General features: G+C 40.8%; 1 protein-coding gene across 1 annotated transcript in view; it reads left to right on the top strand.

Annotated features, from left to right (window-relative positions):
- The window catches only part of LOC124616684 (LIM domain-containing protein jub), a 203,415-nt gene that overhangs the window by 168,329 nt on the left and 19,579 nt on the right, over positions 1-15,507 (top strand). The window contains exon 6 of the mRNA XM_047145016.1: positions 2,386-2,437. Within this exon, the coding sequence (XP_047000972.1) occupies positions 2,386-2,437 (52 nt within the window). The remainder of the gene's footprint in view (positions 1-2,385; positions 2,438-15,507) is intronic.

The raw sequence follows: 15,507 nt of genomic DNA, 5'->3' as shown, positions 1-15,507 counted from the left end.
TAATAATCGAGAAGTTTAAAGAGAGACATTGTGCAAAGTGTGTGATTTGTAGATCTTGTCTACAAATAAACTATTTATTGTTAGTGAAATTAGTGAATATTTTGTGAGAGTAGTAGTATGGAGGCCAGTAATATTTTTCTAAAACTGATGTAAATTTAAAATATGAATGTAATAGGTGTGAGCAAAAAATAATGGGAATTTTTGTTTTTCTTACAGAATCTTTATTTATTCATCAGTGTCAACTTTGTCCCCTTCAAAGTAATGCCCCTCAGATATAATACACATGTGCTAGTCTTTTTTTCCTATCTTTGAACTACTTCTGGAACTCACTTTTCGTTAGGTGTTCAGCTCCTATGTTGATTCGATTTTTATCTCGTCAGTGGTGGCAAAATGACATCCTTTCATGGTTATCTTCAGATTTGGGAAAAGAGAGAAGTTGCAGGGGCCCTGTCTGGCAAGTATGGTGGCTGAGGCAACATAACGGTTCTTTTTCCCGAAAAAAATCATGAAAAAGCATTGAAGTGTGATCGGGAGCATTATCGTGATGCAGTGTTCGTGAGTGGTTTTTTTCCACAATTCTGGTTGTTTTCCGCTGATTGCTTCATGCAAACGATGCATACCTTCCAGATAATATTCCGTATTGACCATAAGGTACAAACTCATGTTGCACTATCCCAATGTAATCGATGAAAACAGTGAGAAGAACCTTCACATGAAATTGAACTTGGCATTTAAAAAAAAAAAAAAAAATTTTTGTCTTGGCTCTTCAGGCAGTTTCCATTGATTTTTGTCACTTGTTACAGCCTTCTTTAGGAGATCTGGCTCATTGTTGACTTCATTCAGCAATTCCTGAGCCATGTCTACACAACATTGTTTTTGGTCAAAATTCAGCAATTTTGGAATAAACTTTATTGCTATACATTTCCTGCACAAAACACACAAAAAAATTGCTTGGAATGCACCATATGATGTGCTGACATCATCTGCAACTCTCTGATGGTGGTTCAGCGATTTCCTATAACCATTTTCTTTACTTCTTCCACATTGTCGTCAGTAATTGATGTGCCAGGGCATCCAGGGTGATCATCATGTTAAACGTCTTCTTGACCCTTTTTGAAACGTTTATACCACTCATAAACTCATCTTACGGATAGGAGATTCACCAAAAGCTACAGCAACATTTTGAATGCTCTGCATTTTGCAAGCATAATTTAATGCAGAGCCTTTGCTGCATCTTTTTTTGAAAGCAAAAATTCATTAAGCACCCAAAAACACATATAACCTTTTCGATTGTCAACAATAAACTAAATATTCAGAACTGCTGAAAACACATACATACATCAGCAACATGTGTACCAACAAGACAAAATCGGATGTATGCAGCCTTCGAAATTAAAAAAAAATCCTGTTACTTTCTGATCTCATTTTATACTTTTAGTAGCGACATACTTATTAATTATTTTCAATAGTTTTCATATAATTGGATCAGCTCCATACAATTGTTAATAACTTACTTGCTCTGAATTGATTGGTTTTGTGTCTGCATTCAGAAATAAGTTGTCCTTGCTATGATGAAGTAGTTATTTTACTTCACATCAATTTGACACTGTTTTCACAACAGAAGCGCAAGTGTGTCACGTGAACATAAAGTCTTTGTAGTTCCATTTCATGATACTAACAGTCAGTTCAATTAATTTCTCATAATTATGTTTCACTGGATTGATTGAAATGTCATAGTTTTGAAAGGAACAGCTCGTAAATGTTACAAAAAAGTCAGCTTGTTATTTATAAATTACTGATGTATCACTGAAATTAACCTATTGTTCACAATGAAATTCGTGCACCTTTTCCTGTTATGCTTTACAGGAACAGTAAACAAACCATTCCCATCCTTCCCACATCTTCCATACAATAGTGTAGAAATTATTTTGTGCATTTTAGTTTGTATACTTTTACATCAAAATTTAAGCAACAAGTTTTGAATTAATTTGTAAACTAAAATGTATTTAAAATACTTTTATTTATTCCATATCATTCCGGACTATAGAACTTAGGATGAGTGAAACAAGCAGTAGCATATTAGTTATTTTGTAAATAAGTGTTAAGCTTTTTTGTTTTTACTAGCAAATGCCGCATCTTGAGGATCTCCACACTGTAGGGCTACAAAGCAAACAGTGGCATGTAGTGCAATTTCATTTAACTTATTTTGTACTTTCACTGAAATTTTGACAGCAAGAATGCTTTTCTACATACAGTTTTGTCTCTTTGAACTGTTGCTTTGTTGGCACTTCATGAAAATGTCAGTCTCTTCATTGGCTGTGCACGTATTTGTTATTATGTTACACACAATTTTCCTTTACTGATTCTTTTTTTTTTCTGTTGCAGGATGTTTGCTCCCAAATGTGCGGCATGTGGGAAAGGAATAACGCCTGTTGAGGTACATATTCTTGTAATGTAAGACACAATCAACAGTAAGACCCCATTGAATCATAGGTTATTATTCTTCCACATGCAGCCAGACAGCTATTGAGAATGTAGACACAAACATAGAAACAATTCATGTACTGATACAAGCTGTTGCTGACAATAAGTAAGAACACAATATGAGAGCAAGTGCCTGCTGCACTCACTTATAAAGAGGATGGCTATGGTAGACAGCACAGTGGATGCACGAGTCACTAGGCCCACCAAAGGTGACCTTTGGTGACCAGCCCATGCAGATACTGTTGGCAGAATATTCGAAATGTAGCGTACCTCTTCCCCCTCGGGGAAAGGGCACTCCACTGATGCAGGCGACTGGTAAAACATCCGAGGCCTCTGCAGCGGACGCCAAAGGCGATGGCGTCAGAAGGAGATTCCAGACAGGAACCGGTGATTAGGAGCAGAAGTGGCGCAGCCGTGGACACGTGTGGCAGCCGCTCTCCTATGAAGTACTATAAGAGAGGACCAGTGACAAGGATGCTGGTAGCATCACAAAATGCGCTCCCTCAGTGTGGAGGGACTGTGCCAATGGATAAGGCACTGACCACTTGGTCAGGGACACATGTACTGAAGGAACCAAAGGTGCCGGCCCAGCTGGCAGCAGAATTGCTGGTGACAGCAAAGCATCATGGAAAGGCCTGGCAGCAGGTGCGTGGAGGGGTTGGACCTTGAAGCAGAGGCAGGAGGTGACATCATCCAAAGGTGGGCGAGTCTGCCCCCGCAGCAGGGATGCATCACGAGGTGGAGGTGGCAGTGGCGGGCCCGTGGCCCACTTTGTGGTGCATGAGCGTAGCTGGTCATGGTAGCAAGCCACCATCACTGGTGTGCCCTGTACAGAGGCAGTGGCCTCAGCAGCTGTCAGCTGTGGCCAGAATACACTTCAGTTGGCAGCTGAACTCCCAAGCTTAGTCCATGGAGGCAGGTACAAACTGCGACGAGCCGTAGTGACAGGTGTTGGTGGGTCAGCATGAGCAGATGGACGAGGGTGCATGGCTGGTGACTATGGGGCATCTTGGCTGGACTCTTATCCCTACTGGCATAAAACTTTGGGAACTCGAGAAGTATGTCGAGGGATTGTCTGTGAAGAAATCTGCAACATACTTGAACTTGCTTATGAGACATCCCACTTCACCGTTAGATTGGGGATGAAAACGAGAAGGTGTCATGTGGGGAATACCCTGATATGCACAGAAATCGTGAAAGGCCTGAGACACAAATTCAGTAGAAAAACAGTTGGAGTGGTCCTGAATCATAGCATGGCTGATGTTGAAGAATGGTGGATTATCATCAACAACCAACAACCAGTAAGAATGTAGGAAGGGTCCTGTGGAATCGGTGTGGGTAGAGTGCCACGGATGCTGTAGTGTGGGCCATGGAGAAAGCATTACCCAAATTGCAACGCCACCCGTTGGATAGCACACTGAGAGCAGACCGTGACAACACTTACAATGTCACCATTGAAGCCAGCCCAAAACACATGCCAGTGGGCCAGTAACTAGGTATGCAAGACGTCCCCAATGTCTCGCATGTAGGAGTTAAAGCACACGCCACTGTAGGGGTGCCGAGATCAAAACACTGAGTGATAGCCCATCTGTAACTAGAACACCACCACCATCAAGTAAAAGAAGGCGGTAAGTGATAGCAAAATAGTTATGCAAAGGATCAGAAGCCCTGCCTGGGTGACTGTCTGGCCAACCATGCTCAACGAGGTGAAAATTTGACACAAGACCAGATTGGCAGTGACAGCAGCTGCAATAAGTCAGCCCGTAATAGGAAACCCTTCCACTGTATGTTGCACTTCAGCGTCTAAATGAAAACAGATTAGTTAATCCTGATCAAAAGTAGGATCCAGCCCCTTTGGAAGCCGGGATAGAAGGATTAAACAATGAAACTAAGGGCTTGTTGTCAGTAATAAGTTGGAACTTAGACCAGTACAAGAACACATGAAACTATTTGAGGATGTAGTCACTTCCTTTTCAACATGGGAGTGGGAGTTGAGCATTTTTGACGCATAAGCTATCAGACTTTTAGAGCTATTCTCATATTGATGTGTGAGAATGGCCCAGAGTCCATACTGAGAGGCATGCATAGCCAAAACTGGGCAGTGGTTAGGATGTACAGTAGTCAAACAAGGAGAAGAGCCGAGCTGGGTGGCACAGTGGTTAACACACTGGACTCGCATTCTGGAGGATGAGGTTCAATCCCACGTCCGGCCATCCTGGTTTAGGTTTTCTGTGACTTCCCTAAGTTGCATCAGGCAAATGCTGGGGTGGTTCCTTTGAAAGGGTACGGCCGACTTCCTTCCCCATCCTTTCCTAATCCGATGAGATTGATGACCTCGTTGTTTGGTCTCTTCCACTCAATCAACCCAACCCAAGGAGAAAGTGTAACATAGATTTCAAAAGTGTGAGCGTTGCTCACAGACTGGCATCCACTGAAAAGGAATGTTCTTGTGGAGCAACTCATGGAAGTGGGTTCCAGCATGACCCCACTATTTGTGATAGTAAGCAATTTCATCTGAAAATGCATGGAGTTGTTTGATATTGGTAGAGTGAGAGAGCTGTGACCACGGCAACATGCTAACATAAAGGCATAACACTATCCCGAGAAACCTCAAACCACAAATATGCAGTGGATAGCTGAAAAACATATGATTTGACCAAGGTGCATCTCAACCCCGCAGTATGAAAGATCGTGAGCAAGGTGTGTAAGTTACGTAAATGCTCTTCAGTGGTTGCATCCATCATGATATTGTCATCAAGATAATTGATATATCCTGGAATGGACATCAGCAGTTTTTCCAAAAAACACTGAAAAATCACCAGGGCGATAGCCACAGAAGTTGCTAATATTGTTATATTCTCTAGGATGCCCTTTAGAATCCTCATTCAACAGAACCTATAAATAGGCTTCAGATTAATCATTGTTGGAGAAAAACTGGCCAACAACTTGCCTAGACAGGGCAAAGGTAAAGTCAGCTCTGAGGTAAAGCTGACCAGTCGGTTTTTTTAACATCCATGAGGGAGATAGACCACTCACTCAAAGTAATAGGCTATGTGACCCCCAACAATGTCAGCCTATCCAATTCTGATTTCACTTGGTCATGCAAAGCCAAAGGAACAGGGCACACGTAGAAAAACCATGGCCGCGCTATAGGTTTCAGGGTAATGGGGGCAGCAAAATTAGTGGCACAACCTAACCCATCAAAGAAAATGTGATTGATTGATTGATTTTTAACAGGGGAGCTAAAACAGCTTAGGTTTGACCCGCCGTATCGCACCCTGTATATCTAATAAAGCCAACCAGTGCCCTTAAAATAGTGCAAGGAGTCCCTCTACCAGTTTTTTGCTTGACACAATTTCTTCAGGTCTAGTTGTCCCAAAGATTCTGTATCTTTTACTCTCCAGTGCCATGCATTTGAGGATTAGGTGTGATACAGTTTCTTCACCCTCATCACAGATCCTACATTTAGGGTCCTCTTCCGTTATACCCATTGTGTTTAAGTGTTTTTTGAAATTCCTATGGCCGGTCATCAGTCCAGTCATGAGTTTAATCTCTTTCCTGTTCAATCCTAGGATTACAGAGCTTCTTTTAAAGCATGGCTTGGGCATCATTACCTTACCATGTTTTTGTTTATGGACCTTGGTCCAATATCCTACGTGTTCTTTCCTAAGCCAGTTCGGTAGTTCTAATTTGATGATAGCCTAGGTGATTGTCAGGACAGGTTCCGGTCCAATAAATGGAGTTGTTGCCCCCATCCTAGCCAATCTATCTGCTTGCTCATTGCCACAGATCCCTGAGTGGCCAGGGACCCACACTAGATTCACCCTATTGGTTCCCCCTAGCTCCACCAGAGCCCTGTGGCAATCTGCAACAATCTTAGATCTTGTTGCAGGAGCTGCCGATGATTTCAGGGCTGCCTGGTTGTCTGAATAGATGTAGATTCTACAGTCATTGTAGCCCTGATTGCAGTAATTTCAGCTTGGTATACAGAGGCCAGTTTCCCTAGAGAGATAAAGCTCTCCAGCCTTGGCTGAATCCCGTACAATCTTGCCCCAATGCCTTGGTCTATTTTCGATCCATCAGTGAACCAAATGATGTCCCCCGTACGGTGTTGAACTGTTCTTTACCACTGCTCCCTACTTCCAATTATTATGTTGTAAGGCTTGGAAGCAGTTGGGAGTTGTTATATAGTCGGCAGGCATTTCCCCAGCCATTCCTATATTTACCTCACTCACTATGTTAGTGTGTGATTCTGGATATCCAAATGCGACTCAGTTTTTGCCAGTTTTAAGTCTGTGTGCCCCAGCTGCTGCCTCCATCTTGACACAAAGGTGAAGTGGAGGCATATCCAGCATGGTTTCCATTCCAGCAGTTGGTGTGCTGCTAATTCTGCCTGTTATGGCTAAGCAGGCCAGTCTCTGCACCTTAGCAAGCTCCTTAGCAGCAACCTGCGGTTCTACCTTCTTCCACCACATTACAGCCCCATAGGAAATCCTAGGTCTAACCACTGTGGTGTATATCCAGTGCATACCCCTGGGGCTTAGGCCCCAATCCAAGAAAATAGATGAGATCTGAACACAGAGAACTGGTGGTAAGAGACCTGGTTGGAAATGAGGCACACTGTCCCCAAAATGGTAAAACCAAAAGCACCCATACTGGACAAAATCCACTGCCAGAGAAGTCCAGGAATGAACCACTGCTTATACATAATGGGAGCCCCAAAATTGGAATGTGCTGCTTGTTATAACTCGCCAAATGTTGAGTGACATGAGGCAATGTCAGATATCCCAGATCAACATAAGTTTAAGAGTTCAGTGAAGTCATGACTGCATCCGTGTTCATGTGTAGTCTGAGTAATCTGTCTATCACTCGCACTTTGATGAACAGTTTGTTATGATTCACACTATATGGTTCTTCTTATTCTTCTTCTTCTTCCTCCTTCCAATTTTTTTTACAGTTGTTGCGAATCACCTAGTGCTTAGAGTACAGTTGCCACATCGTCATCCTCCCCCCGAGAACCGACTGGTGACCAGGGCAGGAGCCACTGCGGCAATGTCACACCAAGTCTCAATTGATCATCCTCAACACTAGATACCTCAAAAAGATTTAGCAGTATTTAAAACTTCAGCCAAAGAGGGATTCTTGTAGTGTGTGTTGGCGCACCTCCTTGTCAGGAGCTAACCGAATGATGGCTTCATGGACCATAGAATCAGCATAGAAATCACGATGAGCATTGGTAACAAACTGACATTTCTGACTGGAATTTGGCCACCCAAGCACCAGTAGGACTGGTGAGGCTGTTTACAACAATGATAGTTTTTGGTGATAATTTAATAACAGTCTACACATTTTGTCAAATGAACATGATGCATGTTCCTGGAATGGTGTTAACTGGCACAACAACTGGTAGGCCCAAGGAGAAATCCAAGAAAGAAACCACACCTTATACGTGTTTGAATAGCTGATGCCAAAGATGGGGAAGTGTTGGTAAAGTCCCTTCTCATAATCCTCCCAGTCTTTGGTCTCATAATTGTAAGGGGGAAAGGGCAGCAGGTATGCCGATGGCGTGGAAGCCTTCATATTCAGTGTGAGTGACGAAATTCACGATAGCAACCACAAGAGTCTGCTGCTGCTGTAGAAAATGTTTGAGCACTGCCTCCGCGCCCAGAAAAACTGAAGGAGCAACAAGTAGTTGGAGTGTACAGAAGTGAACACCACACTCATCACAAGATGTATTGTAATGTAAGACACAAATGACAATACGACCACAATGAATCAGAGTTTATTCTTCGACTGCTTACAGGTGAACAACTGTGAGAACATAGACTTAACCATAGAAACAATTCAGGTACTGATACAAACCATTGCTGACAATAAGTAAGAACACAATATGAGAGCAAGTGCATCTTGCAGTGCGCTTATAAAGTAATGTGGCCCACCGCAGGCAGCCACTGTTGGCTGGCCCATGCGGATGCCATTGTCGAAATATTCAAAGTGTACTGCACTGGTGGCTTTAACCCATGGCACATATCCAGGTATTACATATGGGGTTATAACACATATCATGTTTACAGTGCTGTGATTGTTTTGAGAAATTTGTGGTTCTAATGAAAGTAAATTCTTTTGTTTCCAACCAAGTGTCAAACTATTTACATAGCACGAAGTACTGTGCCATTAATGCGGTACAAGGAATTAAACAAAAAGTTACAAACATTATATAAATAATATCTAAATTAATATAGAATGGAAAAATTCTCAGTCCAATACAAACTGTGGTATGAAGAAATACAACCTTACTCATCATATAGAACTGTTAAATAGAAGGTAGTGTGCAGCTACATTTAGAGGCTTATTCTTTGTTATAAGTGATGATTCTGTTCAACTTTCTTGAAGTAAAACTATTGGAGATACTGTAAACTGGTAACTAAGACTGTTATTGTAATCTCTTAATATTCTTCTGCCTTCTCAGGTATATGCAGAACTTATTGTTTGAAATATGCTCCAGTATTGAAGTAGCAGAGTTGGTATTTTGAATGTTAACTTACTCAAATGGAAATCATTTAATAGTATATATATTACTTATTTGTTCTTACTTTGATTTTCAAATTGATGTATATTCAGGTAAGTGATTTTCATTCTTCTCAAACTTTCAACTCCTAATAGTATTCAACTTTGGGAAAAAATTGACAATTCATCTAACATAGTCTAGGAGAAGAAAAGGGTACAGAACCTTCCATAATACTTATTTGCATTATTATGTCAGAAATCATTAACCCTTTTGCTCCTACAGGCATGCTCTTTGTATCCCATGCTGAGGCATCTTTTGTTACGGCATGTACTTTTCGCTAAATGCTGGTATCTGTGCTAAGAGACAGACGATATGAAATACTCATCACCCAATTTTTTGAAAAGTATTACATGAAAAAATTTTATTTGTGTGCATCTTGCAGTGTGATATTTTCACTTGGTAAAGGACTGAAATTTCTCTTTATTATATGCCATAGTTACTATGTTGTATAAGATTAAGTAAAAAATTGTGCAAAATTTTAAAGATTTTGCAGAGGGAAAAAGACATTGCATAAACTGCAAGAATACACATCCACAACACTTGCGGAACGGTGCAGCAGGACATGTATACTCAGCCACAGCAGCGACAAGGTTAATAGTTTTTAATAGCTTCAGTAGTCAATTTTATACAGACAGTTGTTACCAGCCCACTACAAGTTTCCCACTGCCACTGCCTTGTTGCTCTCTATGTGCCACATACAATAAATCGTAAGAATATTAATGTAATTATATAAATGAGAATATTCAATTGAGAAAACCACATGTGCGCACACACTCTAGTAGATCACACTCTGTGCAGAATCTGGCTTAAGGTGATTTTGAATGCTACATGTCCCTGTTTATTGGATTTACTGAGGTGTAGAATTTAAATCATACTTGGTGGTGCCAAACATCTAGGGCCCTCCTACACCTACATATATATAATCTGCTCGCCACCAAGCGGTGTGTGGCGGAGAGCACAATTCGCGCCAAAGTCATATCCCCGCCCCCTCTGTTCGATTCGTGGATCACACAAGGGAAAAATTACTGTCTGTACGCCTCAGTACATGCTCTAATTTCCCATATCTTTGAATGATGATCATTGCGTGATATGAAAGTTGGTGGTAAAAATATATGCTCTACATCCTCGAGGCAAATGCCAGGATGGTTCCTTTTGAAGGGCACGGCCGACTTCCTTCCCCATCCTTCCCTAATCCGATGACACCGATGACCTCGCTGTCTGGTCTCCTTCCCGAAAACAACCCACCCCAACCCTCTACATCCTCGGTGAAGATCGGATTTTGGAATTTAGTGAGCAGCCCCTTCCGTTTAGCGCGTCTATCTGCTAGCGTGTCCCACTTCAAACTTTCTATCAGATTTGCACCGCTCTCATGATGGCTAAATGTACCAGTCACGAATCTCACCGCTCTTCTTTGGACCTTCTCAATCTCTTGAATCAGACCCAACTGGTAAGGGTCACATACAGACAGACAGTACTCTAGGACTGGACGAACTAACCTATTGTAAGCTATTTCCTTTGTTGAAGGACTGCATCGCTTCAGGATTCTACCAATAAACCACAATCTAGAGTTCGCCTTACCCATTACTTGTGTAATCTGATCATTCCATTTGAGACCATTTCGAATAATCGCACCCAGATACTTGACGGATGTTATCGCTTCCAAAAATTGGGCATTAATTTTGTACTCGTACATTAATGGGGATTTTCGCCTTGTTATACGCAGTAGGTTACACTTACTAATATTGAGAGATAGCTGCCAATTATTACACCATACATTTATTTTCTCCAAATCCTCATTGATTTGTTCATGACTTGCATGTCATACTACTTCTGTAGACTACAGCATCATTAGCAAACAGTCTAATGCCGCTGTCAATACCATCAACCAGATCGTTTATGTAAATCGTAAAAAGCAGCAGACCTATTACGCTGCCCTGGGGCACACCTGAAGTTAAGCTTGTTTCTGTTGAAGTCACCCCGTTCAGGACGACATACTGCATGCTGTCTGTTAGAAAACTTTCTGTCCAACCACATATGTCATCGTATAGACCAGAAGCGTGCACTTTTTGGAGCAATTAGATATGTAGCTCAGATTTCAAACTTGCATTCATTTTCATGTAGGTCTGTGTGTGTTTCCTGACAAACAACACAAGATGTAAATTACCTGCATTATGGCATCCACAACTAAAGGAATTGTCAATTTGTTTTTTAATTATGTAATTTAGTCATTCAGTCATCATGTTACAAAATGGTATAGTGAAACTTTCACATTTTATACCATGGAACAGCCATGAGTGGCTTTGCAGATCTTCACTTAAAATACAGGGACACTTACACAGGTCACACTGAGTGTTTGTACTGAAGACTGCCACCTGCCACAGGAAATAGAAGCAATGTTGATTACTTCAGTAATGGTGATAGTATTTAAAACATTACTGGCACAGTGCAGTAGTTATCTTTACAGTGCAACAAATTGACCTATCGACAGTGTGATGCCATTGACTCTGATGTCCAAAATAGTTGTTCAAGCTATCCTCTTACAGAGTTCTCTCTCATATTCAGATTCTCGCTATCTTCTACCAGTAATTAAATGAAAGTCCAGAAACTTAGAATCAAGCATTTGCCTCCCTAGCATGACACATAGTGATTCAATAGCTTTGAGTGGGGGAAAGAGCTGGATAGTGTTGCCAGTGCAAGTATGTTATGTGTGTATTACATGTAAATAAGGTAAAACCAAAAAATACAATGAACAAAGCCCAGCATAGACTAGGTATTTTTGTTGTAATGGCCTGGTTACAGTTGAATTGGGCCATCTTCAAATATAAAATGCATGAAGTTATTACTGATATCAGCTATTACTTTCACCGACTGATGCTTGTGATAGCTTGTAATCTCCCTGTATTTTAGAATTGAAGATGGCTCGATTCAATAGAAACCAGCCATCACATTGAAAATATTTGTTCTAGGCATTGTTTTGGTCATACAAATATGAAACAAGATCATAGTTTTCTCCTTATTGACACAATGCTGCCCTTCTGTGAAGCAAGTCACTCACAGAAAATTGGGTTAGTTTGCGGTAATAGTGATGACTTACAGTCAATCCAGGCACCTGCTCTTGTAGGTAGTGCTTTTCTGATTGAGTCATGCTAGCATACCTCTTGGACTTGGAATGTAAGAACCTCTTACGGCTTTTCCTGTAACTCGCACTACTGAATTTTGTATATTAAAAGTTGTTTACATAACTAGCATGTTCACTAAACACATCCTGCAGAGCAGAAGCACACTTTGAAAATACTGTAGTTCCCTTAATGTGCCCTGTAACACAGTATCCCTGATATTATTTTCCCAGTTGTTTGTTGGGACATTATTCATCTGGTGGTGAATGGCAGTGGAGTCCTTCCACACAATGCACTAACTGCTGTTGAAAGAGAAAAATACATAACAAAAACAATTCAAATAAGCTACTTAATTGCCATGTTTCAGCAAAACTGTATTGAAATTGTTGATCAAATAATGAGACTGACAAGCTCTATAAAAACATAATCTGGATTTTTACCTGCCTGTCTGGATGAACAGACATTGGTGATGATAGACAGCCATCCGAAATTCATTCAAAATAAATTCACTGAAGGGAAATAACTTTGCCTCGACTGTGAAAATTTGTGCCAGACCAGGATTCAGACTTAGATTTCTCGCTTATCACAAGCAGTTGCCTTAACCATTTTGGCTAACTGTGCACACCTTGCGGACTGACCCAAACTTCCATATGTCACACATGCTGAGAAAAGCAAAAAGCAATAAATCACAGGTCTTGATTCCTCATAGTCTCATTCTCATTGGTGCGGGAATAAGGAGTAAAGCTGCGAATATTTGGCATTGAATATGGGAGACTATGGTAAAGGAAAGTAGAAAGAGAGACATGTGGAAGTTTGGGTCGGTCCAAGAGGCATGTGTATGTAGCCTAAGTGATTAAGATGACAGCTTGCGATAAGTGGGAAATCCGGGTTTGGGTCCTGGTCCGGTATAAATTTTCAAGTGTCACCCGTACATAGTGCATCTACACCTAATAGCTGAGGCCAAGTTATTTGCATTCAGTGATTTCATTTTGAATTATGATCTGAATTGTTCTTAAATTTTGTTGCAACAGCGCTTTGTTGTTTGTAATTAGGCCGTGGCAGAAGCAGCAGGAAATATCACTTCCCTGTTACCTCATTAAACATCGTCCTGGGATAACTGCAGTCTCTGGCTCTGTGACTGTGAGCAGATCTTTGCTCGTTTCAACTGACAGAGACCCAGGTAATCCGGTGAGGCCAACCCTTACAGCACAGTAGAAAAAGCACTGCATAAGCCCTTCAGTGGTCACTGTTGTGGTGTCCCACTGTTAACCGTTGGGCTCCTCCTAAGCTCAGTTGGTACAGACCTCCACTTCTGCAAAATCCTGTCATTAATTTTTTTCTACCTTGTACTACTAAAATTCTTCAGCTTTTGCCCATTTCCACTGTGGATCAGGCTGCTTTAGGAATGATTCAAAATGTATTGAGAGTGATAGAGTTACAGGCTGACGTATAGCAGTTAGCTTACCATTTGCACCCTTCCAAATTCGATAAGAGGATATCTTGTGGTACTATAGTTCCTGAATTCAATGAAGGATTTGTAGAACAGGTCTGATAGGTCTGTCACAACATGATTTCTAGAAAGGTTTCTGCATTTTCTTCCATGCATGCATGTTGCCCCCTCCATCCTGACACACACACACACACACCACTTGTGGTAGCAGTGGGGCTGCTACTGTGATCAGGCAGGCATGAGCGCTCACACGCCCCTTTCCATTATTTTACATAATATTACTGAATGTATGATAAGAAAGAACAATGAATATATACAGTGTCCCTCTATTTCTTTATGAGATGTTGTGCTTCCCTTGTCTTTATATGTATGATATTTGCTGATGTGAAACATCATTAGACAAGTGTCCATTAGTGATAAAAAGCTACGAAGAATATTATGCATTATTTCTGTAGTTGGTTCATGCAGTAAAATTAATGATACGAGCTCTGTTCAAAATATTGCAGAACATTTATAGTTTTGTGCCAATAGTGTGTTGGAGAGAGATACAGTTGGCATCCCTATACATGCTTGTGTTTAATGTGTAACTGCCACAAGTTTCATTGTTGTATGTCTGTTAGTTATTGTATTGAGTAGAACATTGTGTCACGCAATTCACAAATTTTGGGATGCCACAATTAGAGGAGCTACGTATCTGAATTAAATTTTGTGTGAAACTTTAGAAAACCTTTGCAGAGACACACTAAATGTTGTAGGAAGCCTACACTGATGAGTGCTTAAGGCCGTACTTGGTGTTACGAATGGTTCACATGGTTTAATTATGGCCAGACAGAAATTAAAGATGACTCTTGTGAGGATGCCCTTCAACATCTACTGATGATGCATATGTCAGGAACGTCAACGAAATTGTGCATGCCAGTCGAAGACTGACTGTCCGAGCGATTGCAGAAGAATGTAACATTTCAGTTGGATTATGTCATAAAATCCTGACACAGCATCTTGGAATGCATTATGTTGCCACCAAGTTCGTCCCACGGCTCATGAGTCAAGACCAGAAAGATCTTTGCCTTGCAATCAGTGAAGATCTTTTGGATCTCACAAATGAGAGACCTGGCCCCCTGCGGATTATTTATTTATTTTTTTAAATTTTATTTCCAAAGTTGAAAACCCCATTGAAAGGATGGATATTTACAGTAATAGACATGATACAAAAAATTTGCAGACTGTACTTTGCGCGATCCAGCAAGAGGCGTGCCAAGACTGCTTCCGGAAATGGAAGCTGCATTGGGAATGGTGTATCTATTGTGGACGAGAATATTTTGAAGGAGGGCATGCACAATAAGTAAAATGTGTGTAGAAAAAAATGTTGTGGACAAACTTCACGAGGTTTTGAACAGGTCTCTTATATTGTAATTTGTTAATATTAAATTAATATGGGCACTCATTTCAGGATTATCTGTCAACTCAATGCCTACATTAGGGCATGGGGACTCTGTACACAGTAGAGCACAGTACAGCTCAAGCAGAAGTTGACTGCATTGTTTGAATTACAGTTTTCTTTAATATTTTCTGGTGGATTTTTGGACTATTTAATTTTGTGTGCTCTAAAAAAATTGTGTGGTTTTGGACATGTAGTAATTTCCCATTAAAGTTGGTGATTTGCAGTCTAAAATATGGAAAATCCATGTTGTTGACAGTCTAAAACATGTTATGACTTATGACTGCTTGGTTTGGAAGCAACTGAGTTAAAAAGGAATTTTCACTGACATTTTACTGAGCTAGTCATTATTGTTTCACTTAATTGGAGAGCACTTGCATTGAACTTTGGTCTTTTGTGAAAGTGGTGAATGCGGATAGTAATAAAAAATCAAAAGTTCAGTTGTGTGATA

The sequence above is a fragment of the Schistocerca americana genome, chromosome 5 (genome assembly GCF_021461395.2).
Source record: "Schistocerca americana isolate TAMUIC-IGC-003095 chromosome 5, iqSchAmer2.1, whole genome shotgun sequence".
Lineage (NCBI taxonomy): Eukaryota > Metazoa > Arthropoda > Insecta > Orthoptera > Acrididae > Schistocerca > Schistocerca americana.
The sequence above is the reverse complement of the archived record's forward strand: the minus strand, read 5'-3'. Positions and strand labels throughout refer to the sequence as shown.